This window comes from Carex rostrata, chromosome 19, assembly GCF_964058835.1.
Source record: "Carex rostrata chromosome 19, lpCarRost1.2, whole genome shotgun sequence".
Lineage (NCBI taxonomy): Eukaryota > Viridiplantae > Streptophyta > Magnoliopsida > Poales > Cyperaceae > Carex > Carex rostrata.
In genome coordinates this window covers 6972171-6998489 of record NC_135936.1, presented here as the reverse complement: position 1 = coordinate 6998489, position 26319 = coordinate 6972171, and the positions used below count along the sequence as shown (strand labels likewise).

Sequence of the window (26319 nt, the reverse complement as noted above, 5' to 3'; positions counted from 1 at the left end):
AACAACTGTTTGTTAGAGAAAGCATGGAATCTAAGCACCTAAAAAGCAACAAAAATAATTGAAACAGACATGAAGCAACAACAATTAGGTGTTAATAGAGGTCAACATTTTGGTCAATTACCAAATAAATGACAAAGAATGAAAAAAAAAAAAACACACACACACACAGCAAGCTGAAACAGCAACACTTTAACATGATCAACTTCCAAACAGAGACTAGTCATGACAGGCAATTTACATAAACTGGTAAGCAAGCCAAAAGTTCATTGCACACCTAATAGCATACAGGAGGAAAAACATGACACACTACAATGATAACAATACTAGACAGTTAATGCAGAGGTGGAATTCCTCTGACCAATTTCATCTTTTTTCAGAATGCCACTAATTTCGGCTCTTGCCCTTCTCAGCTCTTGGAGCTAGAAAAAAAAACAAATGTTTAGTTTGAATTTCAAATGCATGTTTATGTTCATCAAAAGATAAGGTTCAGGTCAACCAATCTTAGACCAAGTGCAAAGAAATTATACACCAATAAAACCTTAGTAGGGAGTGCACAACTAGTCAACAGGCTTCCTAAAACTGGGATTTGATTAATTATAAATTTATAATCAATTAAATAAAAACTATTTGATCTTACCAAGTCCAATAGCATCAGAACCCTTCATGATCCTAAGCCTTCTACAAGAACCAGCGAACATCCTGCATGGCAATTGTATCATCCGAGGTCAAAATGACTTCTTTTTCTCATTCATCCTTTCATTTTATTTTCCTAGGTTTCTTTTGTTTTATATGTGGTTATGTACATAATCAAAACTGAACAGCTTAATTTTTCAAACAGCTTGATTTTTAGTTATAACTTAAAAGGAACTATAATACGTACTCCCACGGGACATCACCAACAAGCATCCAGTCTCCATCCTTATCTTCATAGGTCAACACAAATTCAGATCCGTTTAGAAGGTCAGTGGGCCCCACATGTGCAGATTCATTGGAGTCGCACTTGCCTGAAATAAACCGCGAAAGAGAAAACAACTCCTCAGAATAATAGGTACTGAAATACATTGCCAAGAATGTCCTTCTATTTGCCTTATTTTTTTTTTTTTTTGAGGTGATCCTTTACCAAAGGTTTTGCCAACTTAATGTCAATGAAAATAAGTATGATTAATGATTTCTGACCTTTCAAGTGATAAAAAGTGATCGAAGGTGTTATACATATCATGCACTAGGTGCACAAGAAAAAATTGCATCAGTTTGTATGACATGAAAAAAGAGCTCAACAAATCTAAAGACCAAAATATTTTAATTTTTCAAGCTCTCAACACCCATAGAAACAAATTTGAATTCCCTTAATTATTGCCAGGTACATAATTGAGGTAATATAGAACACATTCAACAAATGAACTTGCTGCCTCAAACCCAAATAAAAGAGTTGGTACGATTTAAATACAGAATAGTAAGGTGGTATTAAATCCCGCTTCTTTTTTAATGCATTACATCTAAATTAATGTTCACAGATCATCTCAAGAAACATTGATATTATTCAAGGTATAAAACACCATCTTACCACCAGATACAAAATAAAAAAATGAGTTGGAATAAGAGTTAAGCCAAGTAAATGATCAGCAACGCTTTATTTATATTGAGCAATAATAGTAATAATTATGACAGTAGAGAAAAGGAATTAATGAAACAAATATTGTCACAAACTTAAGAGAGAATCTATCAATTGAAACTTGGAAATGATACAAAACTTCTCTTTTCCAAATAAATAAAATAGTAAAAGAAAAAATTAGATACATCTCACCTGAAGTGAAACCACTGAACATCTTCTCCAGTGCAGTTGAGAGATCCCTGTAATTCTTGTAGGTTTGGAGATCCACCTTTCGGAGATATGGAGCACCATCCATGCTCACCTTTACATAAAGGCACCTGCCTCCTTGTTTCGCCTCGGCACCATCCTCTTTGTTCTTTGATGGATTTATTGCCATGGTGTTCTTTCTGTAGCTACGAATCGGAGGCCATCCAACAACCTGTGACCTGCAATTATGCGCATTACAATTCATTAGCTTGCATTAAGGGTTATTAAAATAAAACCAGAATGAAGGTTTATGAATTATCTCAGGTTGCATGGCAGGTGTCCCTACTATTTGTCTGGTACAACTGTGATACATCAATAAATAGTCGTGAAAACAAATAAGAACAACCACTTATTGGGACAACGGGTAGTATGATTAATTAAAAGAAATCAAATGAAGTAATTGCTTTCAACAACTATGAAATAAGTTGCTTAGCTCCAAAATTGATTTAGCCAACAAACTCGAACTCTCATTTTATCACATGGATTGCTCGTCCAAGAAAGAGAAGAATCAATTTATTCCCCTAAGAAGGACCACCTCACCAACTATTACAAAAGCTATATAGATGCATAGTATATTAGTATGTAAGAAAATGAACCTTTTATCTAATATAAAAGAAAATTAACAAATACAGAATACATTTTTGCTACTCGAATCATAACCTAAAAGGGAAAATACTCAAATAGTATCCTCCATCAGATTGAACTGTTGAACATCATTAATGCTGGAGAAGTAACTAATTGAAATAATAACAGGAAAATTTTAAACTATTTACTTGAGAATGGCATGCTAACTTCAGCTGAGGTTTTTCTTGTTTATTAAAATTAGCTCCTAAAAGTAAACTTATTTTGAACCACAGAAAACTAAAAATTAGTGAGAATATTAACTGTGAGGTTAATCGAAAATATTAGTCAGGTAATTTTTAACAATAAACAATTCTTTAGCTTAAAAATAGAAAGAAAATAGTAGATCATATAAACAGATATTTAAAATAATTAGAAGAAATTTTTATTTTTATTTTTATTTTTATTTTTACTTAAAACTCAACAATTTTTCCAATAAACGCCAACCAACCATCATATAACTTCACAGAATGTCTCCAGCAAAAATAAAATAATAATGATACAAAAAAAAACTTGAGAAAAATTACTTAGCAGCTGGAGCAGCTCCAGCAGGTTTCTTCTCTTCCAGCTTGCCTTTGGTACAGTTCTCGTCTTTCCTTTGAGGCCCCAATTTATCCCCAGAAGCTCCACCATCCTTCTTTAGTTCAGAGAAGCCTCTCTTTCCCTTCGCCGAAGGAGGCAACAGCTCCAGAGTAAGTTGCTTCCTCTCGGGCGACACGGATCCGGGTAGGCCTAAGCGGAGCTCCGTTTCCCTCAGATCTGGCGAGGAGGCTTCTGTTGAAAGGGCCCCACTTCCTCCCATGTAGTCGTGCTCCAGCAGCGGTGGTGACATGAGCTAGAGATGGTTGTATGGAACTTGCATTAACAGGTGCTTCGACTGGAATTTGTCAGGAAGAGAGAGAAAGAGAGAGGAGGTGATAATGGAGAGCTGAGAGTGAAAGGACTAAAGGTGAGAGAGAGAGAGAGAGAGAGGTTTTGGCTTTGGCCTTTGGGTTCGGTTGATTTTGGTTTTGGTGTTGTTTGATTAGGGAGAAGAAGGGAAGGCGTTGAACTGGATCCGTATCCTCCCAGGTACCTGACTCAAGTCACTCAACACAACTGAAATGGACGGTTTAGATTTACTCTTATCCGGTCAGGATTCGGGATGACAGAGGGGCAGGATTATTTGTGCTTTGAGAGGCGTGCAATCCATTTTCGGACCGTCCGATTCAATTCTACTCAGTCAGGTAACCTGAGGGGATACGAATTCCGTTGAACTGTGTCGATTTTTCTCTCTCGTCCCCGTAAATTTGGAATTCCCATCCTCTGAGATATCTCATATTTTGCGTGACTTTTTGGAAACTCTGAACCGTTCAAATACGTTCTGCACGAATCTCGAAGCTAAAATAATACTGGCCCCCCTTCTATCCCCGAATAGAAACAGGACACGTAGGTCACGCGAAAGTTGAGATATCTTAGAGAATACGCACTAGTAAATTTGATACATTATCATCCTATTCATTTTCCAAAATAAATAAGCTGTCGCATGACCGAATTTAAAAGAAATTACAAAATTATGCGTCTAGTCAGATAGCATGCATTGATGTTGTAGCACACGTGATTAGATACTTGAAAGTATAATCCTTCAATTATTTCTTTGGAGCTGTTACTTCTGTGTTTTATTCTGAGATAAGGAATAGGAAAAAAATGCTCTAACTGGATGCATCCAGTACAACACAAAACAGAGAATTTACACTGAATTGAAAAGAAGAGAAAAAGTAGATAGAGTAAAATATCATACAATGAGACAAAATATGGTATTGAGTTCAGAAAATGTGGATCAATTTCAATAATTATTAATTAACGTATGTGGATTGTGGATTGCCACGGCTAAAGTGTTGTTGTCATTCTAATTTCTGCCTGAGTTGAGCCGTTGAGGTGCCACTTTTTTTTTAAAATACCATAATCAGAAAAAAAAAAAAAAAAATTAAACCAAAACACTCTATATTTTGGGGATTTCTATATTTATCCGGACCACACAGCCAATCTGTGGCCCATTTATGGTGGCCGCAGATTGGTTTACAGGTCTCCAAAATTTAAATATATCCAGCATCATTTTTTGTGGTTTTGGGGAACATCTAAGCCAATCTGCGGCCCTCTATAAATGAACAGCAGATTGACTGTGCAACCCAGGTAAATATGAAAATCTCCAAAATCTAGAGTGTTTTAATTTTTTTAATTTTTTCTGATTGTGGTACAAATAAAAATTTCGGGTTGAGGTGACTACCAACTTGGTAGCTTTTGAACACCTTCTGAATTGCACATATCTTCTGTTTCAATGTTATTTAATAACGATAATTTTCAAGATTCTGAATAGCAATTATAGCAGTATAGCGGAAAGATTAAAAAAAAAGTTATTCCGAATAGTGTAGCTATAGCGGAAGCTATTATATATAACTTTTTTTTTCCTTTTTAAAATTTATATTTTATATTTCTACTAAATAACAACTAATATAAATCTATAGTTTTTTCAATCATACAAATAAGAAGAAAAATATAGATCAAGATGATAATATTATTTAATAGTTTATATTTCATGGTATTACGGATTATAATAGACAAATAACAATGAATTTTACAAGTGGAATGAAGTTAGTATTTTTTGGAAATTTTTTATTATTTTTTTAGATTTATTGAAAATCGTTGTTTTTTATAGTCCATATTTGTCTGAAAAACAATGATTTTCAATAAATCTAAAAAAATAGTAAATTTTTTTCAAAAAATGTAAATTTGGTCTCCAAACACATATTAATATGGAGAACAAGATGAACGGTTTAGATCGGTTATTTGGACTTTAAATCCAATGATTTATAGTCCAATGTACAAAAATGCCTATGCAAACATAATAAATAGTTAATATTTGAATATTTTTTGATATAGAATGAGAGACTAAATCATAAATAGGAACAAAAGTACATAATTCGATTTAGCATACTTACCATCGCAGATCATGTAGCATCAGAAATAGAAACAGAAACACAGAAGCCCATGTAAATCATAAAAAAAAGTCTATGTAACATAGTGGTTGGAATAGCGCGTAGTAGTAATAGCGATTAGTCATTACAACTATAGCGGTCGTAACTGAATTAGCGTACTTTTAACTTATAGCTTAATTTGTATAGTCTGAAAAAACTACAGCGCAACTGTAGGTAACTATTTAGAACACTGATAATTTCACATCTGAATTTGATATTGTGTTTACATCGAATTCGTATCATTTACATTAACTCAAAAGGGAATCTTTTGACTTAATGAATCCTAACCATCCGATATATTTTAAGATTCGTGCAAACTAGATCCGCACTAATATTAACGGAAGCAGGAGCCGAATTGGCTCCGTTTAGAATCAAACGGTTGAAATTCATTAACTCAAATATATTATTTTTTGAGTTAATGCAGAGGATACGTATTGTGTTTACATTATTATATCTCTTCTTGCAAATCAGTGAAAATATTAATCATATTATTATTTTGCTGATACTGTTTGAAAAGATACAAATCGAGCAGACGGGCAGTAATATCAAAGAACAGGACTTGGTGGGGTTTGGTTTGTACATTTATAGATGATGTCTTTGTTTTTTTTTAATTGAATGCTGTTCGCCGTTTTCTCAACCTCCGTGGAATATATTTTTTGTTTGAAAAATAGTATAATATTTTCTTGCTGAATCGAATTTAGGGAAATTTATTCTTATTTAATAAATACAGAATATTTAAGTAAATTTCTAAAAAAATATTAAATAAATTACGAGAACTAGAAAGTCCTGAAATTTATTTTCGCGACACAGGCAAGAATAAAAAAAAAAAAATCAAAATTTTCATTAAAATTGTCAATTGATTGGTAGATTCTAAGAGCTGAAATTTTTATTTTTAGCACACAAAAAAAAAAAAAAAATCCAAAACACTCTAGATTTGAAATTTTTTCACATTTATCCGAACCACTAAGACAATCTACGATCCATTTATGAGGGGCCGCAGATTGGCTCAGAGGTCATCCAAAAGCACCTGTCGTTGAATATATTTAAATTTTGAGGGACCTCTAAGTCAATTTGCGGCCGTCCATAAATAGGCCATAGATTAGCTTAGCGGTCCGAGTAAATGTAAAAATCCCTCAAATTTAGAGTGTTTTCGTTTAATTTTTTTTAAAGGGTATCAATAAAAATTTCAGTTCTATGAAAGTCGAATTTACAAGGGTCAGTTGGGTTTCAGAACTTCTTAGCCATGACATGTCATGCTCAACAGCTCAATAATAATTGTATGATAAACTTATCTAATTTTATATATCTTGATTATAAGGTTCATTTATTCTTGCTTCTTTTTATCATTTAAAAACGTATTGGTTGTAGCAAAGATATTATGTAATTTTTTTAAAATAACACATCTTTTTTGTATTGTTATGTAAAAATTCTTACGTAGTAATTATGTTGTTCTTCACCTAACATAATTTAGATATTTGATAAAAATATTTAAATTTTATCGTGTGCAAACCTTTTTTTTAATGTAAATTGTCTTCTTTTTTATTTTACTCATCATTTATTATAAAAAAAAAATCATAGGAGTAAAACACACAACAAGAGTCAATTATAAAAAAAAAATTAAAATCATAAATAAAAATCAATTTTACAGTACTTAGAACATCCTACTGTAAATTATATAGAAAATAATGCATATTATAAAAATTTGACAAAAATAATTAATTCCATTCCACTAGTTGAAAAACTATTATTCTTTATGACGCACCAATTAATCATTTAGTAGTCCTTGTCAAACTTATAGATTAAATTGGTTATATTATATCAAACTGTTTAATAATTTACATACCAATTTTTTTCGTATTTTAAAGTCTAAGATCAACTTGTATGTATTTGTATTCTGTTTGATAAAAAAAAGATCGGTAAAGATCACATTAAAAGCATGCCAGTTGAATAATATTCTGACCACAACAGAGATGTACGGTTCCAAAACTGACCTCTCAATCCCTGAAGTAACACAAAAACTGAGTTTTTATTTAGACCGTCCGATCAGCATCTGCACGCATATTAAAGAATCCTCGTGAATTTTATCTCCGGCCAGATTGGCTCGGATTCTGATCTGACGGTGAAGTTCCAAACACAAACTTTGAAGTACTGTAGGGTTTATTACCCTAGCCTCTAGAATCAATAATAAGATTGTCTGGTTCAAAAATTGCAATTGTATGTCTGTTATCGGATCTTCTGTGACCGTAATAGTGTGTCTTTGGTATTGCTACCACCCCAACCAAGCACCCGGCTTGTTGCACTCTTTCTCGTATTCAATTTTTGCCACAGGCGTTCATAAATTCATAAAACAATTTAGGAAAATTCCTTTTGCGCCATGCATGTATTTGTTTTACTCGAAAAGGCGAAAGATTCCGATAATAATTAGGTTCCATATGGGTATAAAAAATTCACTTTAGTTCATATAAAAAAAACAAAAGTGGTGATACGCCTACTCGATAGCAATAGATTTCATGTAAAACCGACCATGAAAACTTATAATTTCTTTATTTAATATTCTCTCTGTTCGGTGTAGGGCTGCAAACGAATCCAACCCTATCAAACTTACTCCAGTTTTAGTTTGTAATTAATTTGAACTGAACTGATTTAATTTGTAAATTAGTTATGATTTTCTTTTGAATTGAATTGAAGCCAATCGAATCACGAACTACAGATTTTTTTTTTGGCAGCACCGATAATTTATGCATTATTTTTCTTCACGCGGAACAAAATTTACGCGGTTTCCTTTTAACCTTTATCTATTACGAATTCACACTGATGAATTATGAGCTAGTCCAAAATTCTCTTACCTTTTACACTGCTGGAGATTGATTAAAATCATGGAATGAACCTAGTCAAATGAAACTTATTTTCATTGTTAATTTGTTACGCCGCTTGATACGGACCAAGTCCCAGGGGACGAGACCGTAAAGTCTCTGTGGCTCGACTCGTCCCGGCCCCGGAAGTCGGATTCGAGTCTCGCCGCCGTGACTTAGGGGAATTGTAAAGGTATTCTTACTCTAGCCTGTTAGTACCTTTTCCTGTTAATAATGTTCAACCCTTAATTTCTCGGGATCTGGAATTTATATAGGTTACTCTTTTGACAATCATTCCGCGTTGTCAGGATTGTCAGAGTCCGGATATTGCCTTCGTGGCGCCCCTGCGGACTCTCATAGGCTGACCCGACCGAGGAGGCCTTTCGACTGGGTCGGTTTTGGGCTCGTCTCGCTTTGTCCGAGATCGCCCTGGATAGGCGTTGGGCCTTGGTTATGCCGGGTTGGCTTGACTGGGGATGAGGATCTTATTCTTAGTCCCGGCCTGGCCCATTTCGGGATGCGAGACCGGGTTATTCATGATCCAAATCCATTCTTCTAAGGCCTTGTTTACATGGGCCTATCACCGCTAAAGCATTTTCCTATTATAAGTTACTATTATATTAACAATTTTGAACTTTGATATAAGTTTGGTTTTTGTATTATTAAAGATTGATGGTTGAAGCCATCAGTTGCATTATTTGAGATTCGAATCTAAATAGTTCACGAATCAATTTCGAACCAACTATATCCAGTTTGAGTTTGAGTTTGAATAAGATTCGAACCGAACTGGTTGAATTTATTTCAGAACAAACTAATTCCGAATCTAATTAATTACGAACTTTTCCAAATCAAACTCAAACCGAATCACGAACTACGAACTTTTTTTGCATCCCTAATTCGGTGTGATTTCTCCGGATTGGGCATTTTAAAAAAAAAAAAAAAATCAGATTTTCCAAGCATAACTAATAATTTTTATTTTAGGTTGGATATTAATAAAAATGTCGGCGGATTGGTTCACACTGTAAATCAATATTTTTTTATTTTTTTATTTTCGATGAATAGAATAATTGATCTGAACTTTTCAACATGATTCTCATATGTAAGTATATATACGTGCATAATAAATTTTACAAAAAAATGTAGATTCTAGATCAAGACGATTCAGGAGTAGTGATTTTCTACTTATCTAAATAAATAGAAAAAATATTTACAGAAATATAAAATGTGGTCCGCAGGTACACTTTCATACAGAGATTATGTTAAATCTATTTGAACTTCAAAAACAAAAATATTGATTCATATTATAGACAAATTCACATCATACAAAATATCATAACCTCACACTGGATATATATGTTATAAAAATTGTATCTTAATTTTATATTTAAAACTTAAAAACTTATTATCAATTTCTTCAAGATTACATAAATGTTACACGATCCTAATTTTCTTTAAAAAAATTATACATTTGAACCCCGTATTTTATATGAAATTGTGTACAATTTTTGCACCCTGTTGCATAAATTTCCTAAAGCGATCATCAGCGGAAGGGGTGCAAACGGATCCGATGGTGGTAAAATCATATCCGAATCCATTTTTATTTTTCAGATAATGATACAGATCAGATATTAGATGGATATATACGGATACGGATCGGATATCCGTAAATATATACATAAATAATTTTATAATATATCAAAGTATATGACATATATTTACTATTCGGATACGAATAATTAAAATTTAAAATCATATTCATATATGTATCAGCACGAATATTCAGTTATCGGATATCTGTATCAAATTTTCGGATACGGATTCAGATACGGTCGGATATTATCCGATCCGTTTGCATCCTAAATTCAGTGGTCCTCTATTACTAACAATGTTTTTTTTATTGCCTGAGCTCTTGATCTGGAAAGTGTTCCTCCAACAAGAGACATTCTTAAGCTTTAATCGAGGTTTATGTTGGGTGTAAAGTAGCTTTCCATGACACCTAAGCCCTTATTTAATCCCTTTAATTGTGTCTTAATGCAAACTGCTCCTGATTTTTGGGTTAATTAACATCTTCTTGTTAACACTTGAGATATAATAATAATTTTTCTCAATTAGGGGTGATTAATTAGCTTGCAGGACGCCGTTTTGGTTGCCCTTCTAATTTATTATTTCTCTCTCTAAAAACTTGATAATTTATTTAATAATTGATGAGGTTTCAAATTTCTTCATTTTTATGCCTTTATTATTATGTCTATATTTTCTAAATTTAAAATAATTTAAAATAGATATTAAAATAAAACCATTATAATATGTTTTAAAAATTACGATAGTTTGACTCTGTCTTGATCAGCATCATGAGCTTACCAAAATATATTGATATAAATAAATTATGGACGTTGATTTTTTAAATTTATCGAGGCATATGAAAACAAAACTCAAATGTGGTAATTTTGCTACATGTATGTAGAGAAAAAAATATAGATCACTTTCAATATAAGTTTTAAAAGTTTTGTTATTAGAAAATTTAAAAGCAGAGGCATGATAGAGGCACTTAATTTATTTAAACCCTCTTAATAATTTCATATTAGTATATTGTGTTGTTAAACGATATTATTGGCATTGTAGTATTTTATTTGTATATTTGTATATTATAATACACTCAATAATTCAACAAGCCAAACTTTAGCATTCCATTTTTTATTTTTTACTTCATTGTATATAAGACGAAAAAGTTGAAAGCTGAGTTTTGATGCATCCATTTTTCAACTAGTTTCAACTTCTTAATCTCATAAGTTACAAGGTCAAAATAAATTGTTAGTTCAAATAATCATGAATACTAAATAAACACATTTTTAGCTAATTTAGTTCTTTAACCAAATCAAACTCAGAAGTAACAAATTAAATGCAAATGCTTGAAACATTATTTTGTCCAATCTTAAGATTTATTTGTTGGAAAGGATAAACACAAAAGTATTAACAGTTAAAATCAGATATTATGAGTCATCAACCAACTCATCACAAAATTTGTAAAACTTATTTTCATAATTTATTTATTTCATAAAAACTTATTTCTGAATGTAACTTTTATTCAGGGAGAATTTCACGTATACCCCTCAAAAATTTCAAAATTAAGTATTCCCCCCTCTAAATTTCAAAAACTCACATATTTACCTATTTTGTTGTCTTTTATATTACAACACATTCTAAATTTATAAAATATCTATTTTACCCTATTAGTAAAAAGCATAAAACGCTATATGACTCCAATTTGAATTTGAAGGTTCCTCTACCATCCGAATTGCTTTAAGATCCATGTGTGCTAGATCAGCACAAATCTTGAAGCGGACACACACGAATATTGAAATAGTGTGCGCATATCTTAACGCGATGCACGCGGATCAAAATTGCTTTAAGATCCGTGCACACTAGATTAGTACGAATCTTGAAGCGAACAAGCAATAGTCTTATTGCGATGCGCACAGATCGAACGGTAGAGGAACCCTCCATATTCAAATTTGATTTTGATGGAGTGTTTTATATTTTTAATGAATGATAAAATATGTATTTTATAAATTTAGAATGAGTTTTAATATAAAAGACAATAAAATAGGTAAATATGTGAGTTCTTGAAGTTTAGAGAGAAAATACCTAATTTTAACATTTAGAGGGGGGAATACATAATTTTGATGTTTTTTTTTTTTTTGAGGGGGGGGGGGGGTATACGTGAAATTCTCCCTTTTATTTAATACAAAAATAATAATTTTGCGTACACATAGCAGGTAGTTGCAATCCGCTAGGAAGAAGAATAACAGGTGTGCACAATTTGTGGATGTTTGAATTCCAATATCATTTCAGATTTATTATCAACTCAAATTAAGGTGCAACATATAGGGAAAAAAAAGGCAACAAGAAAGTCTCTGTCGATGTCGGTAGCACTGTCTGCGCAAGAACTGGTGCGAGTCAATTCCATCTCGGTCTTGAGCTCTTGACATTGAAAAAAAAAAAAAAAATGGGCATTTAGATCTTATATGATCATCGACTGTGCAGATGAATGTGCGGTTGTTGGATCGGATAATGAGCTGGTTTGATCATGATGTTGTAGGCTTGTAGCTAGATCTGTTGGCTGTAGCCTCGTGTGTTCGCGCAACATTTTTAACAAAGTATCGGCTGATCACTGATACAGTTACAGTCAGTGTTTTAATATTCAATTTATATGCTATATGTGACTACATATGCGAATTTTAAATAAGAATTCATATGCATATATAAACAAGTATGCGGTAATATGTGATATAAATCAATGTTAATATACTCTAAATTGGTAATATGTGGTATAAACCACTGTTATTAATATATTTGTTATCGGCAATTGCCAACAATCATTAAAAAAATATATATTTTTAACAATGTAGTTTGTGCACTGTATTTATTATCCTTGTAATAACAAAAGTTTTTAGAACATATTTTTTTTATTTTAGAATTTCTTTTTTAAAATTCAACATGAATCACTTGGTCCAAATGGATTCCCAGTTTTTATTTTATCAATCTTTCTGATATTTACTTTTGCTGATAATTTTAATTTAGTGAATGTTTTTTTATTATAATGCACTAAATATATATAACATAAATATGACATCTCCTTGTTCAATACCTAAAAAAATCAGATACCAATACCAAAGTACATATCTACAAGTCTAATAAATTGCAGTTTCTAAATTGTAACAAAATTGTTAATTTATTAGATTAGTTACTTTAATGGATAATTTAATTAATTCTTCTCAATTCTGCCTACAATTTGGAGAGAATGGTAATGGTCATTGCATGCATCCAGAAAGTTTCGCATCAAACCATCATACATAAAGAAATGAGAGAACTTTTCAAAATTGACATTAAAAAGATTTTGAGAGAGTTCAATTAGATTTTTCTTATTGAAATCTTAGAATGAAAGGTTTTAGGGAAAAAAATGCATCTCATGAAATAAAGTTATTTTAGATGAAAGTAGAACCTGTATAAATTTTAATGATCATTTAAGAGAATATTTTTTTTGAGTAAAATTAGGGTGTGATGTGCTCATTAAGAGAGATTGGTGAGCACACCTCTAAAATACTATTGAATTGATTTCGAACTACGAATTCCAACCATTGAAGTTCAAGTGCTTCGTGAGCGACGCATGTACATGTAAAAATTTTGAAGTTTCGAATTCATTTAATACATTGTCAAATGACTCTAATTTCTAAATCTCAATTTCTTTGTTCTCATAAATTTATCTAAACTACTCTCATCATCTAATCCTACTAATTTACACTCTTAAACACCATAATATATCATTGTCTAACCAATTTCGACGATTGGATTTGTTTTCGTCCGATAGCCGCCGCACTCCGATGGTCCAATCTACTCACCGCCACACTTTGACACTCATTGCCGCACTTCGATGATCCGATCTACTCACCGTGGTGCTCCGACGGCTGGATCTACTCACCGCGGCACTTCGACGGCCGGATCTACTCACCGTCGCGTTCCGACGGCCAGATCTACTCACCACCGCGCTCCGATGACTGGATCTACTCACCACGGTACTTCGACGGCCGAATCAACTCACCGTCTTGCTCCGATCGAGATGAATAAAGACTATATGCTCCAAGCTCTAATGATACCGTGTTCTCGACTCTGATTGACTCGGCTCCCTCCTCTCTCTCTGATTCTCTTCTCCGCTCAAGGAGATAGAGAACGTAGAGAGGAATATACCAGTTTGTTGGATTGAAGTCTAGAAAAAATGAGAAAACTGAAATGGAGGAATAGAGAAAGGGGGCGGCCTAGGAAAGTTTGATTGATCTGATACTATTCAATCTTCACTTTGCATATGATATTATACTTTTTCAGGAAGCTGATCATAAAAGTATTGAAAAATTGAAATGGAATCTAGTTGGTTGTGAGGATTTATCAGATTAAACGCTTCCACTTAACAAAAAAAGTGTATCTTTGGCAAATGTCATAAATTGTAAAATTGTAAAATTGTACCGTTTATTAATTATATATATTTGGTAGTCCCTCTGCATTAAAGAAATCCAACAATAGATGATGAAATTTCTTATAGAAAAAAGTAGACAAAATTGCAAGGATGACAAAATAAGTTATTATCATTAGGTAATAGAATCATTTATTTGGTGTAGTCATTTCAGCCATACACTAGTATTTTTTTTTTTTTTTTTGGGTTTGAAAGTATGTAGGATATTTTATTAATTAAGACAAAATCAGTTACATATCATTTTATGCTAGTACATACAATATTTGTATCAGTACTCACACTATTACAACTGAAATCTCTTTACAAAGTAGACAAGAAAAATCATAAAAAAAGTAGCATCAAGGGTTACTGTGCTCGGATCAGTATATAGTGAGCCTGCAGGATTTTCTGTGCTCATGCTCAAATTGGTAGATTGTGAGCCTGCATAATTCCTTATCATTAGCACAAAGTAGTGATGTTGTAATCAAGACGAGACAGGGATATCCAGGAGAGTTTTCTTGCTCATATTTGTTTTATACCTGAGTTATTTAAAAAAAAAATACAGAGAAAGGAGATAGAAGGGAGAGAAGAAGAGGAAAAGAAAAGGAGAAGAAAAGAGATGACAGTCAGCATCATCATCATTCTTAAGTCTTAACCATATATATTTATACCTTATTTCAGCCATACACTTGTATTTATTGTCTATCTATTGACTAACTACTTAAGTTAGGAATAAAATTAGAAATCAAGAACACAATTTTCATACTATAGTGACAATTCAGTAAAAAAGAAAATTACTTTATTAGCAGAGAGTCTTCACATGCAATGAAAGCTTTGCAGTGACAAGAAAGAATTGCAAAAGCTATATTCCAATTAACCTGTACCAGTTGAACTTCTGTAAAAGGAGCATGCTTGATTGTAATTGATGTAGACTTAATAAATAAGACACTATTAGCCAATTGGCTCATTAGATACAAAGATTCCAATATTAGGGGAAAACATAAAGATATTTTAATAGATTTTTCTCTTTTTGGAGAGGAATTCTGGAATATAAACAGACAGTAAAACTTGAATTAAATAAAATCTTAGGTATTAAATATATTGTGCAATTTTGAACTGATAGGCATTGTTGAGATGTAATTTTCTTACTGTTATTATTTTTTATTTTTTTTCAGGGGTTCAAGAGATGTCATGGTTGGATAGACTTGTAATTAGATGTAATTGGACCCTTTAAGCTTTGAATATATCCCTGGCAGCCTCTGCCAGTTTGGTTTTCAAATTTTTTTTTTGAACTGATAGATGACTTGATGACTGTGCCTTTTGCAGCATACATTGTAAATTATTTTCTATTATATTAAATCCTTTTCTAACAGTGGCTGAAGCTTATGAAACAAAGGCTCTGCATAGTTGACATTTGAAAAAAAAGGAAAGAATATATATAGTTGACATGAAATTGGAAGCAATTCTAATATTATCCAGTACACAGACATTATCTGAGTACTGCTCAAAAATGACATGTGGATATTATTTGTGCACCACTCAGGAATTTGATAATACCCACTTGCCACAAGAGTACCACCAAGGCAGACTTAGGATTTTCATGGAGATATCGAATTGGGTTTAAATAGCTTATCAGATTTAAACTCATTAACTAATTGGGTACTCAATAAAAAACAATACTTTGACTAATAATTCTAATTACAAATCATAATTCAAGAAATTTATTTTGATTTTAACACTAAATTTAACCTGAATTACAAATCAAATATCAAGAGGGGGGAAATTTTTTTTCTAGAGAAGAACAAAGTCGATTAGTACTGATAGATCACCACTAAAACTCGAAATTCAAAAAGGAGGCGGCTGCCCCCCTAATTCTATACTGAATCCGTCCCTGAGTACCACCTTTTGAGTGGTACGCAAATAATATCTGAGTACCACTCACTGTAGATAATATATGCGTACAAGATAATATTAAATTTGTTTTCAATTTCATGTAATATTTTTTTATTCAAATGATAACTACAAAAATATCTAATGTGGAGTGTCCATTTCAACTTGCCCAACAAAATTGCATGCATTTTTTGTGAGAAGATTCTTTGATTTAATTTTCTTCAACGGCGTGTCCCCACACCCCACCATACGTATATGGTATCCCATTGTTTAGTTCGATAAAAACTCAATTAGGGGTGGCAAAAAAAATCTCATAGCTCGTGGATCGATTCTGACTAGTACCTGACTCGCTCGCTAACAGCTCGTTCGTTACTGGATCGAGTTGTTAATGAGCTAGCTCGCTATTAGCTTGGTCCAGAAGTAACGAGTTCAAGCTGGGGTCTAGTTTGCTCACCAGCTCGGCTAGGCATCAATTTGTGAATTTTTATGAATTTATGTATATTTTATAATGTCTAGCTCAGTCGAGCTTAGTTCAGCTCGATCCAAAAAACTTGTAGAATTCATTTTTTTCTTAAAACAAGATCCAATCAGACCCAGCTCGCCAGCTCATCAGCTTGCGAGCTGCTCAAGCTGGCTTGTCACGATTTCAAGTTGAGGTTTTAGCTCATATATCCTAAGTCCAGCTCGTTTTGCTTGACTCGGTCTAGAATTAACAAGCTAAATTAGAGCCTAACTCGGACCGAGCCAGCCTGTTGTCACCCCTACTTGTGTTGATGAGAATGTCAGAAAAATGTGTGTATTAAATTTCTGTACTAAGACAAGACCGAAATCTTTGATTAACAGACATGCATTTTTAAAAGAGATGATGTCAAGTCTTGAAGTGTGACTGCGTGCAAATATCACAATTTGCATTGGAAATGTCGAACCATTCCTTAAAAATGTAATTTTGACGAATAAACAAACGATCAAGTATCATAAAAGAATTTAAATAGTCTCTGTCCACATTTCATTTGGTTTTGAGAGAAAAATTGATATCAATTTGTGAAACGTTATTGTGGATAATAAGGTCTAAATGTCAAGTCCATTATTTTGTTTTTATAATTTTTCTTAATTATCACTATCAATCTACAGAATAAAATAAATCAATTTTAAATCTGATTAAAAGAAACCAGTACAATAATAGTTACTCGCGTGGTTTCGATCAAATTATTGTAAAGATAAAAATGAGATCCTTGCAAAAATAAACAGAGAGTGTTCAAAATTTAAATAGAAGATCTTTTGTGAATATTAGATATTTGAATAGTCTGATCTAACCTCTTCCGAAAAAAATAAATAAATAGATAAGAATATTTTTTTTTATAGTTGGTGGTGAAATGCCGCTAAATAAATATTGTTTACAAAACCAAAATCATAAAAAAACAGATATATTGATACTAAAAAATATTGTTTACAAAACCAAAATCATAAAAAAACACAAATAAATATATAAAAAATTTAAAAATTAAGAAAAATATTTCACCCCGCAGTCATCTTTTTTTTTTTATACAGCGGTTTGAACTCAATTAGTTCAAGAAAAATAAAATAATTTGTCATCACATCATGCAGCTGCAGCCCTATTAACAAATGAATTATTCGGGTTCGGTTTAGCGAGGTTAAAAATTCTTGATTCGGAAATAATTCAGGTATAATTCGAGAATGATTCAGAATTATTTGGATCAGAGATCTCAGTCATGTAAGAGAGAAAAAAAAGAATGTTATGGAAAAAATTCGTGAATAATTCAGAAAATTTGAAAAAAGTTCGTAAAATTTGACCCGTTTAGCGGATTTGCATGACCGTAGTCCGCAGAGGTCAGAAATGAAACGGTCCGTAGTCAAACATTGCAACTGCAAATGATAAGGTATAATTTTATAAAAAATTCATGAATCAAGCATATTGTCCAGTCATTGTTTTATTAATACATCAGGGATTGGGTGGCACGAGATGTACACGCCTGGGATGTGGGGGTCGGTACACGAATGGTTGTTCACGATTTGATGTGGATCGCTGGTCACTCTCGATAGTGGGGTCATGTCTGTTCCCCACCTTCCCTTCATAGGGACCCACTACACATATCACTCGTATATTAAAGGATAAATAGATTATTATGCCAAACTATATAAAACCGTCGATATGTCCGAGTGGTTAAGGAGACAGACTCGAAATCTGTTGGGCTTGCCTGCGCAGGTTCGAATCCTGCTGTCGACGATTTATATAGGTTTTTTGGTCGCATTTTTTTCAAATTTTTTCATTTCTCATTTTTAACATAGGGAAAATCCGTGTTTAAACAATTAATTAGTTGCTTTAAGCATATAGTTATGAAAAAATTGATTGCGTATTTTCTAATATATTGATTGAGTTAACTTTTAACAAAAATATCGTGATTGTAAACACTTAAAGCATGTCCAATAAGAGTACAAAAGTTCCACGGGTAATTATCACTGCACTTTTATGCCATCATAAAACACTTCTTGAGAGAGAATATATGAGTGTTAAATGAAACAAAGAAATGTTAAAGGAAATGGCTAAATGTTACAAAAATTATAATTTTATTAGAAATAACTAATTTAATGTTAAAAACACACAGTTATCCTATTATTCTTCTACTGTATATGTTTAAAGCAACTAGATTACAGTTGAAAATAATTAATTTAGTAAACATAATTGTAAAACTACCAAGGATAATTCCTTATTACCTAAAATTCTGATACGGAAATTTTTAATTTTTCCCTTAATACATAGTCATAGTTCCACCCGAGAGAAGATAGAAAGCAACATGATTTTGCCTTCACAGAATCTTGTCAGGTCTGGTAACGCATGTGCATTTGATTTCAAGTCCCTTCATTTTGATAAACTGCTTTCCTTTGTAAAAAAAGAAAAAATAAGGGTCAGAGATACATGTGCATTTCTCTTTTGTGTTTCTCAACTCGTAATTTTTTCTTTTCGGGATGCAAAAGTGAAAAAGAATTGCAGGGAGACTACACCAAACTTTTGTGCCAGAATTTGCATATATTCGATAAAATTGTAATTATAAAAAACATATTTTGCCAATCAAAATTACAAAGGACATCAAGAGAATGCTTTGTATTCATTCAAATAACTCTCCTCGTGTAAATTTAAGTAAAAACAGAGGAAGACAGGAGAAATAAAACAAGGAGAGTATCTTTCAGAAAGACATAATAAAAACTATCTGATTGCTGCCTGTAGCAGATCATTCCAATTTGTTATCTTTTCTCTAGGCTTGTTCTTCAATTGGCCTGCCATCTTTTCTTTCAAATCTATTCTCTCCCAGCCACTAAATGGAACAAATTTGACCCCCTTCTCCACCAAAATTTGTTGGAGGCCTTTTCTGCCTGGTTTTGAGGCTGGAATCAATTTGCCATTTTTCACATCCTCTAAGATGCTTGCAACCTGCCAATAATATTGATTGAAGGACTTTTATAATTTGCTTTCTTATTTGACATGTTATAAATAATTCTTGTACTTGAGAGAAAATCAGTGAGGTAAAGTTAAGCCTTTCGAACCCAAACTCAACAACCAAATCAATCAATGCATTACTCCATTAATCAAAATGCTCATACATTTAGAAAAGACAAGTCAACGCTTCCATTACTTACTATTAGCCCATTTGGACATAGCTTTTTCAATCTAAAAAGACTTGATTAGACTGGAATCGCATAAAATACCATAAGACTACGAGTCTACAACCAATAAAAACAAATCTGCAAGATCCTGACTACAATTTCCCCAATTGTAGTGAAAGTAAAGATAGAAAAGAAATCACTTAGCTCCCGTTTTAAAAAAGAGAGCCGCGTCTGCTTCTCAAAAAGAAAAGGGGTATCTTTCTGTATCCATCAAGTTCTTTCACTGAAACCTTTACAATGATAACTGTCACTAGAGACCTTTACCTATATATTTAACGGACCAAAACAAAATAGAATTTTGTACACAGTTCTCTATTATTTCTTATATTCTACCCCATTTCAACTATCCACTCAGGAAAATGAAAATTGGACTAAGCTTAGAAGTCCCTCATGAACATCCAAATGATTAGTGTGCAGCCTTTCTTAGACAAAAAATATAACTTTGTCTTGTATGGTTTTAACTATTTTGTCAGGGATCCTTGTCACAAATAAGAGAGAGGTGCTAGTCTATTGTTCATATCCAATTAAGTTTAATTTAGCAGAGATTCATCTCACACAGCGCTAACTAGTTTGGTGCATGTCCAAGGTAAAAAGTAAAGGCTTTTCTTTTATGCCTGAGCTGGGATTCTATAAGTTCATTCCCCTTGTTGACATAATAAGAGAGAAGGACATTTCCGTGGGACCAAAGAAAAAAGTGATTGAATTTGACCTTTAGGAAATTTTGATCATTTGGTTCCATGATAAGTGCAAAAACAAATTTGGTTTCAATTTAGACACCCACAACTGAATATCCTTGAAGACCTGATTGATAATGCATCTCTTTCAAGTGGGGCAAAATTTTAATTTTTTCTGTTTAGAAGGGTGTGTTGGATATTTCACCACTTTAGAGTTCAACAGGAAATTTACAACGGAGAAAAACTTACCGTCTCTTCGGCACAATACAGGTTTGTACCAACAATACCGGTAGGTCCCCTTTTAAGCCAACCCACCACATATAACCCTTGCTCAGTTTTTGTATCCATCCGATCAGCGCTAGCTAGCACTCTTCCTTTCACATTTGGTACGACCCCTGCAGTGCAAAGTAAAATAAGACTTCAAATATTTATTTTCATAAAAAAAGAGAAAGTTTTCATTATTGTGAATTTACTACGTGGTGAAGTACCAACCAGCAATTATTTCCTATTTTATCTACATGTCACAGCTGGCTTGCTAGTTGCTAAACCTACAAATCTTAACTAACAACTGTTTAGTTATTAAATTTGTATTGCATGCTTTCAGGTGTTTATAATTTAAATTCCTGACTTGCTGTCATTTTCATTGCAGATTCACTTAGCTTGTGATAACAGCACCCCTAAAAATAAGAGATACCAAACCTGCATTGAAAAGTACTACCATTTCTATATATACAAATATAACAATGTACGATGAAATTCCACTAATCTAATCAACTAACCTCTATCATTATCAAAAGGCAGCCCATCTACTGGCAAAGATTTATAACCGATGCTTTTTAATACCAGACTATAACAAAAAAAAGGGAATTGAGCAATTGATTTAGAATCTGATTTATAGAACAGCCACTAATTATTAGTTAATAGTTATACGTAATTATTAGCTAAATGACCTACCCACACTTAATCTCTTCAAACTCTCCAGTCCCTACTGCCACCTGCTTTCCAGAAGAACCATTCTCTAATAATATAAAACCAGAATGAGAGAAACAATGAGATTTTAATAAGGAAAAGAAATTTGATCAGTGCAGTACGAATATATCTTCTTGAAAGGGACAAAATTCCACAGACCTTTTAAAACTGTCTTTTCAAGATGAACACTGCTAACAGTTGAATTATCTTCAGAAATAAATTTAATGGGTTTTCTAAAAAAAATGAAGTGGAGGTCCCGCATGTCAGTGGAACCATCTCTTAGTGAGGATTTAGCTGCTTTTGTGAGAAGCTCGTAAACTCTTTTGCGAATCCGATTATTTTTCATTTCTTCCTAATAGTGAGAGATTTCAAACTTAATTCAAGAAATCTCAACAATTAATTGAAAGCATTTAACTTAACCATCTTACAAAAGAGCAAGAGCAGATATAAAACCTCATCCATTGGAGATGTAACCAAGGCAGTTTCGTTGATATGAACATTCAAGTTCTTCATACCTACAGCATTCATGAGCCTATTAAATCAATCATTCTAGCTAATCTAAATTAGCAGAGCAGCATTTGATTTTTTGATATTTGCAAACAACCCCATAGTTAAGACGACCACTAAATTGTGTGATAGACAAAAGCAAAGACCACTTTTTCCTTGACTCTGTAATTATAACACAAATTTAACCGTCTCAGACCTCATACTGTTGTCTTGTGAAAACAGCTTGCTCCTCTAAATTGAATCCCTCTCTTCCCAGTTCCTCATTTTTCATTTTTTTCATCTTATTTTGGAAACCAAAAAACCTTTTCCAATCCAAACCCGCTCTTTTCATGCCTCAGATCTCTAAAACTCTTAACCCCAATAACCCATCGAAGGAGAAGAAAACTAAAAAAAACACTAGTTTTCTGAAAAAAAAAAGATAACGGAATGGTAAATGGTTCTAACAATATGATTTGGGTTCAGAAAAATTATCGGCCATTTAATAGTGGGTGTATTTGCAAATAAATTAATCGTGATATCTGCAAATAAGAAGTACATTTTTATTGAAGGATATGAGAGCTGAATTTACCTAGAATTTCACGCAATTCCTTTGCTGTGCAGGCAGCCTGTACCGGACCTCTTCTTCCAACCAAGTACACATTTCTATAGAAAGAGGATTATAAAAATCTCAAGGGACTTATGCATTTTCAAACTCTATACAATAAAGTTACACACCGTGAAAGTAAAATTTACCTTATTGTACTTTTTCGAAGGAAATCTAGAGCATGGTCTGCAATATCTGTTGTTTCAAGCTCACTTATTGGGCGCAAAAGGATTCTGGCAACATCAAGTGCTACATTTCCCTTACAATTTAAACATGAAGTTAAAACAATAATCAGGGTTGACCCAGCTAAATAGAAGGTCGTGGAATGATTCCTTGCTGCAAATCCATGATTTCTGTAATTATATTACATGATATTTTGTTAGAACTTTATTGGGTACCTGACCAAGAACTACTGCTGTGTCACTGTTGCATAACTCTGGAGCCATGTCACGGTAATCAGGGTGACCATTGTACCACCACACGAATTCCCTAGCCGAATGCACCCCTTTCAAATCCTATACAAATACAAAGCGAATACAAATAAAAACAGAGGAACAGGAAACATTACCATGAATTTTAAAGTTTAGACTCAGCAGGAGCAACTCACCTCGCCTGGTATGCCAAGGCACCTATCACTCTCAGATCCGTATGCAAGCACAACCTGAAGAAAAGAAATTAAATCAATGCAATTTATTAAGTAGTGATGAGAACCAGCCCAATCAGTATGGTACCGTTACTGGTACTAAAATCGCACCCACATTGATTTATGGGGTTCTAGTACTATGGCTTGAACCTCAATTACAAAATAATCATCTTCTTTTACACTTTACACAGATACTAATATAAGAACTTACCACATCATAGGTCTGACGAAGTTCTGACAGAGAAACACTACTCCCAAGGGATACATTCCCAAAGAATGAGCACCGATCATGTGAAGCTACACGAGAAAATTGGTTTACCACAATCTGTCACATAATTTAGTTAAAATGTCAAACATTCAAATCCTAAATGATCACTCCAGTAACACAGCTAAAATCTTACTTTAGTTTCAGGATGATCCGGTGCAACACCTGATCTCACCAACCCAAATGGTGTTGGCAGCCGGTCAATGATGTCAACTTCTGCCCCTTCATTAGCCTTTAACATCTACAAAACAAGCAGTATAAACATGGTTTATTAATACAAGTAGAAGAAAACAATTTGAGAAAAAAAATTGTACCTTCTCAGCAGTGTAGAACCCTGCAGGGCCACTTCCAACCACGCAAACATGAAGTGGGTCCCAGCTGGCAGAAGAGAACCCCCTTGAATGTAGCCTCTGCCTCTGCCCATAGAGAAGAAATCTGCGCATCACCTTCATCGGTGCCTTAAAGCTGCTAATGGGCCATAATCAGTTCAGAAATTTGAACAACATAATCGGATGCTGTCAAACTGAATGGGTATAGGAAAAGCCCGGGCCTTGTTCAAACCAATCTCAATTGAAAAGCCCGGGTCCTGCCCGTTTCATCATGGACCCTGTTAGTGGCGAAGCTAGGAATTTTGTTAGGGGTAGGCGAACATATATAGTTGCAAATTTATTTTAACAAATTTAAAGACAAAATTAGAGTTACCTTACTAATTGGTCCACATGAGAACAAAAAAATAAGCTTAGTCCTCATTTAAACAATTCAAGCTATGCAAGCAATTTAAACAATTCAAACAATTCAGAACCTATCAAAATTCTCTTAAAGCCATAATTAATTGGGTTTAAAAACTGATTAGTCCTCATTTGGACAATTGAAGCAATTTCATTCAAACAATTGAAGCAATATGTAAATAAAATTAAAGCAAGAATACAAGTTAAAATTAAGACGAGAGCTATAGCAATGCACAAAAATAAACAAGTGCTTAATCATCTCTGTTTCTCTATCAAATAATTAATTCAATCTAATTCATCTCTGTACCCATGAAGCTCTCAAATAATTAATTCAATCTATATGCAACATAGAAAGCAAGCTTGAGCCAAAGTCTCAAATATGCAATATATAACATAAATACTTCCAGATATATATATATATATATATTTTTTTGAAATCGAGCAGTGGCTGATTGTATTAAACACATAAATAGGGTTACAACGTACCAGTAGACATTGTACCAGCAAAATACAAGAAAAAAACAGCATGGTGCCAACCAGTGTTGTAAAATGCGGCCGCAAATACTTATGTAGTGGTCTTCCTCATACAAAATCTCATGCAGTCAAGTTCACGCAGTTTTGAATATACAGGTACATATACTGTCTATGCGGACTTGAAAAAAAGCCTCAAAATTATTTTGCGGTGTGGAGGAGATTAGAATCTATAACCTTTTATAATATAGTAAAGAGCACAAACTACTATACTAAACAAATCTTTAATTATAAATTTGTTTTATTTTATCTATATTTCTTTAACAAAGCATAGTAAAACCGCATATGTGGCCGCATGCCGCATATGTGGCCGCATGCCGCATATGCGGTATGCAGTGGCCTTCCACATGCATTAACAAAACCGCATTTTACAACACCGGTGCCAGCACAGTGGCATGGCATACACCACTCTCTATCAGAACCCTGTCAACTGCAAAAACGCCTGGACTCTGAATTCATCAGACCGACTAAGCTTGGTAACAACAGTAGAAGGGGATTTACCGAATAGAAGTAGAGGCGGCTATGGCTAGCGGGCACAGGCGGCGCGGCGATCAGCACAGACGATGAGCCTTCTTCTTCGCGCAGGCGGAGGCGACGGTCCTCCAATTTTTCGTTTTTCGCGTAGCGCTGCTCTGGCTCTCTGCTAGCGGAGGCTTGAGAGCATCTTTATTTTTTTTATTGATTTAGGCTCTGGATTCTGGGCTCTGGGTTGGGCTCTGGGTTGGGCTCTGGGTTAGACAAATTCAAAGTAAAGCCCGGTCCAAATTGTTTTTTTCAGCCTGTTATATACCAGCTTCGCCCCAGGGCCCTGTCCAATTCAATTAAAGTGGACATCCCTTTCAATTCTACTCTGTGGTTTGTATCAAATTCATTAACAATTGATAAATATGTAGCATGTCACTATCAGGCAACTTGGGTTGTCTAATGTACTTTACTTTTAACTAAGGACGGACTTACTGATTACCAGCAGCATCTAGCTTTCTGGTACATAGAATTTACCAGCATCATCTCGCTTTTGATGTTATTTCAAACTTCAGTTATTGCATTCTCACATAAATGACTTTGCATTTCTTATATTAGAGATATTAAACTTTTATTTTGTTGTATGAGACTACTTCAAATAGATGTATGAAACTACTTGCGAAAGTATGCTTCTATTATTTTTGTTAGAATATACAAAAGTAAATAAACAGTTTGATTTTCAAATAATAAGTTATATATATTTTAAAAAACCAGCGATTGAACAGGTTGCTCTCCATTTTTTTTCTTTGCAAATTCCCTCCATTTAACAATAAAGAGTAATTAAAGAAAACAAAAGCTCTGGTCCAAACGAAGAGCTTCGGCCCATCATGTTTTATGTCATTCAATTTTTGAACTTTTTCCTAAAATAATAAAGTTTCAGAACAATTACAAACATTTTGGGTCCTGACTCATGAGTCATGACAGTCCAGATATCTCTCTCTCTCTCATAATATGTCAGCATAATAGAAATCGATCAA

General features: G+C 33.3%; 2 protein-coding genes and 1 non-coding gene across 5 annotated transcripts; 1 reads left to right on the top strand and 2 right to left on the bottom strand.

The window, feature by feature from the left end:
• Nucleotides 1–174: 174 nt before the first annotated feature.
• Nucleotides 175–3554, bottom strand: LOC144571942 (auxin-responsive protein IAA17-like). Its single transcript, XM_078321333.1, has 5 exons — nucleotides 3007–3554; nucleotides 1805–2037; nucleotides 881–1004; nucleotides 638–699; nucleotides 175–419 (listed from the first exon to the last, which is right to left on the bottom strand). The coding sequence occupies exons 1-5, from the start codon at nucleotides 3309–3311 to the stop codon at nucleotides 385–387; spliced, it is 759 nt and encodes a 252-aa protein (XP_078177459.1). The 5' UTR covers nucleotides 3312–3554; the 3' UTR covers nucleotides 175–384.
• A 14849-nt stretch (nucleotides 3555–18403) lies between these two features.
• On the top strand, nucleotides 18404–18484 carry TRNAS-CGA (transfer RNA serine (anticodon CGA)). Its single transcript has one exon. It is a non-coding gene; the product is annotated as a tRNA-Ser (tRNA).
• A 794-nt stretch (nucleotides 18485–19278) lies between these two features.
• On the bottom strand, nucleotides 19279–25461 carry LOC144571351 (Pyridine nucleotide-disulfide oxidoreductase family protein). Of its 3 annotated transcripts, none has more exons than XM_078320618.1 (14): nucleotides 25322–25461; nucleotides 23876–24026; nucleotides 23698–23802; nucleotides 23508–23621; nucleotides 23261–23314; nucleotides 23052–23168; nucleotides 22803–22912; nucleotides 22639–22712; nucleotides 22017–22078; nucleotides 21723–21915; nucleotides 21549–21612; nucleotides 21374–21441; nucleotides 20844–20989; nucleotides 19279–19687 (listed from the first exon to the last, which is right to left on the bottom strand). In XM_078320618.1, the coding sequence occupies exons 2-14, from the start codon at nucleotides 24011–24013 to the stop codon at nucleotides 19463–19465; spliced, it is 1470 nt and encodes a 489-aa protein (XP_078176744.1). In that variant the 5' UTR covers nucleotides 24014–24026; nucleotides 25322–25461; the 3' UTR covers nucleotides 19279–19462. The 3 variants fall into 3 exon arrangements, 2 of the variants coding, with proteins under 2 accessions (XP_078176744.1, XP_078176745.1); XM_078320619.1 differs by having other exon boundaries at nucleotides 23876–24029; nucleotides 25322–25435; XR_013517491.1 differs by lacking the exons at nucleotides 19279–19687; nucleotides 25322–25461 and adding an exon at nucleotides 21087–21150 and having other exon boundaries at nucleotides 20865–20989.
• Nucleotides 25462–26319: the final 858 nt, after the last annotated feature.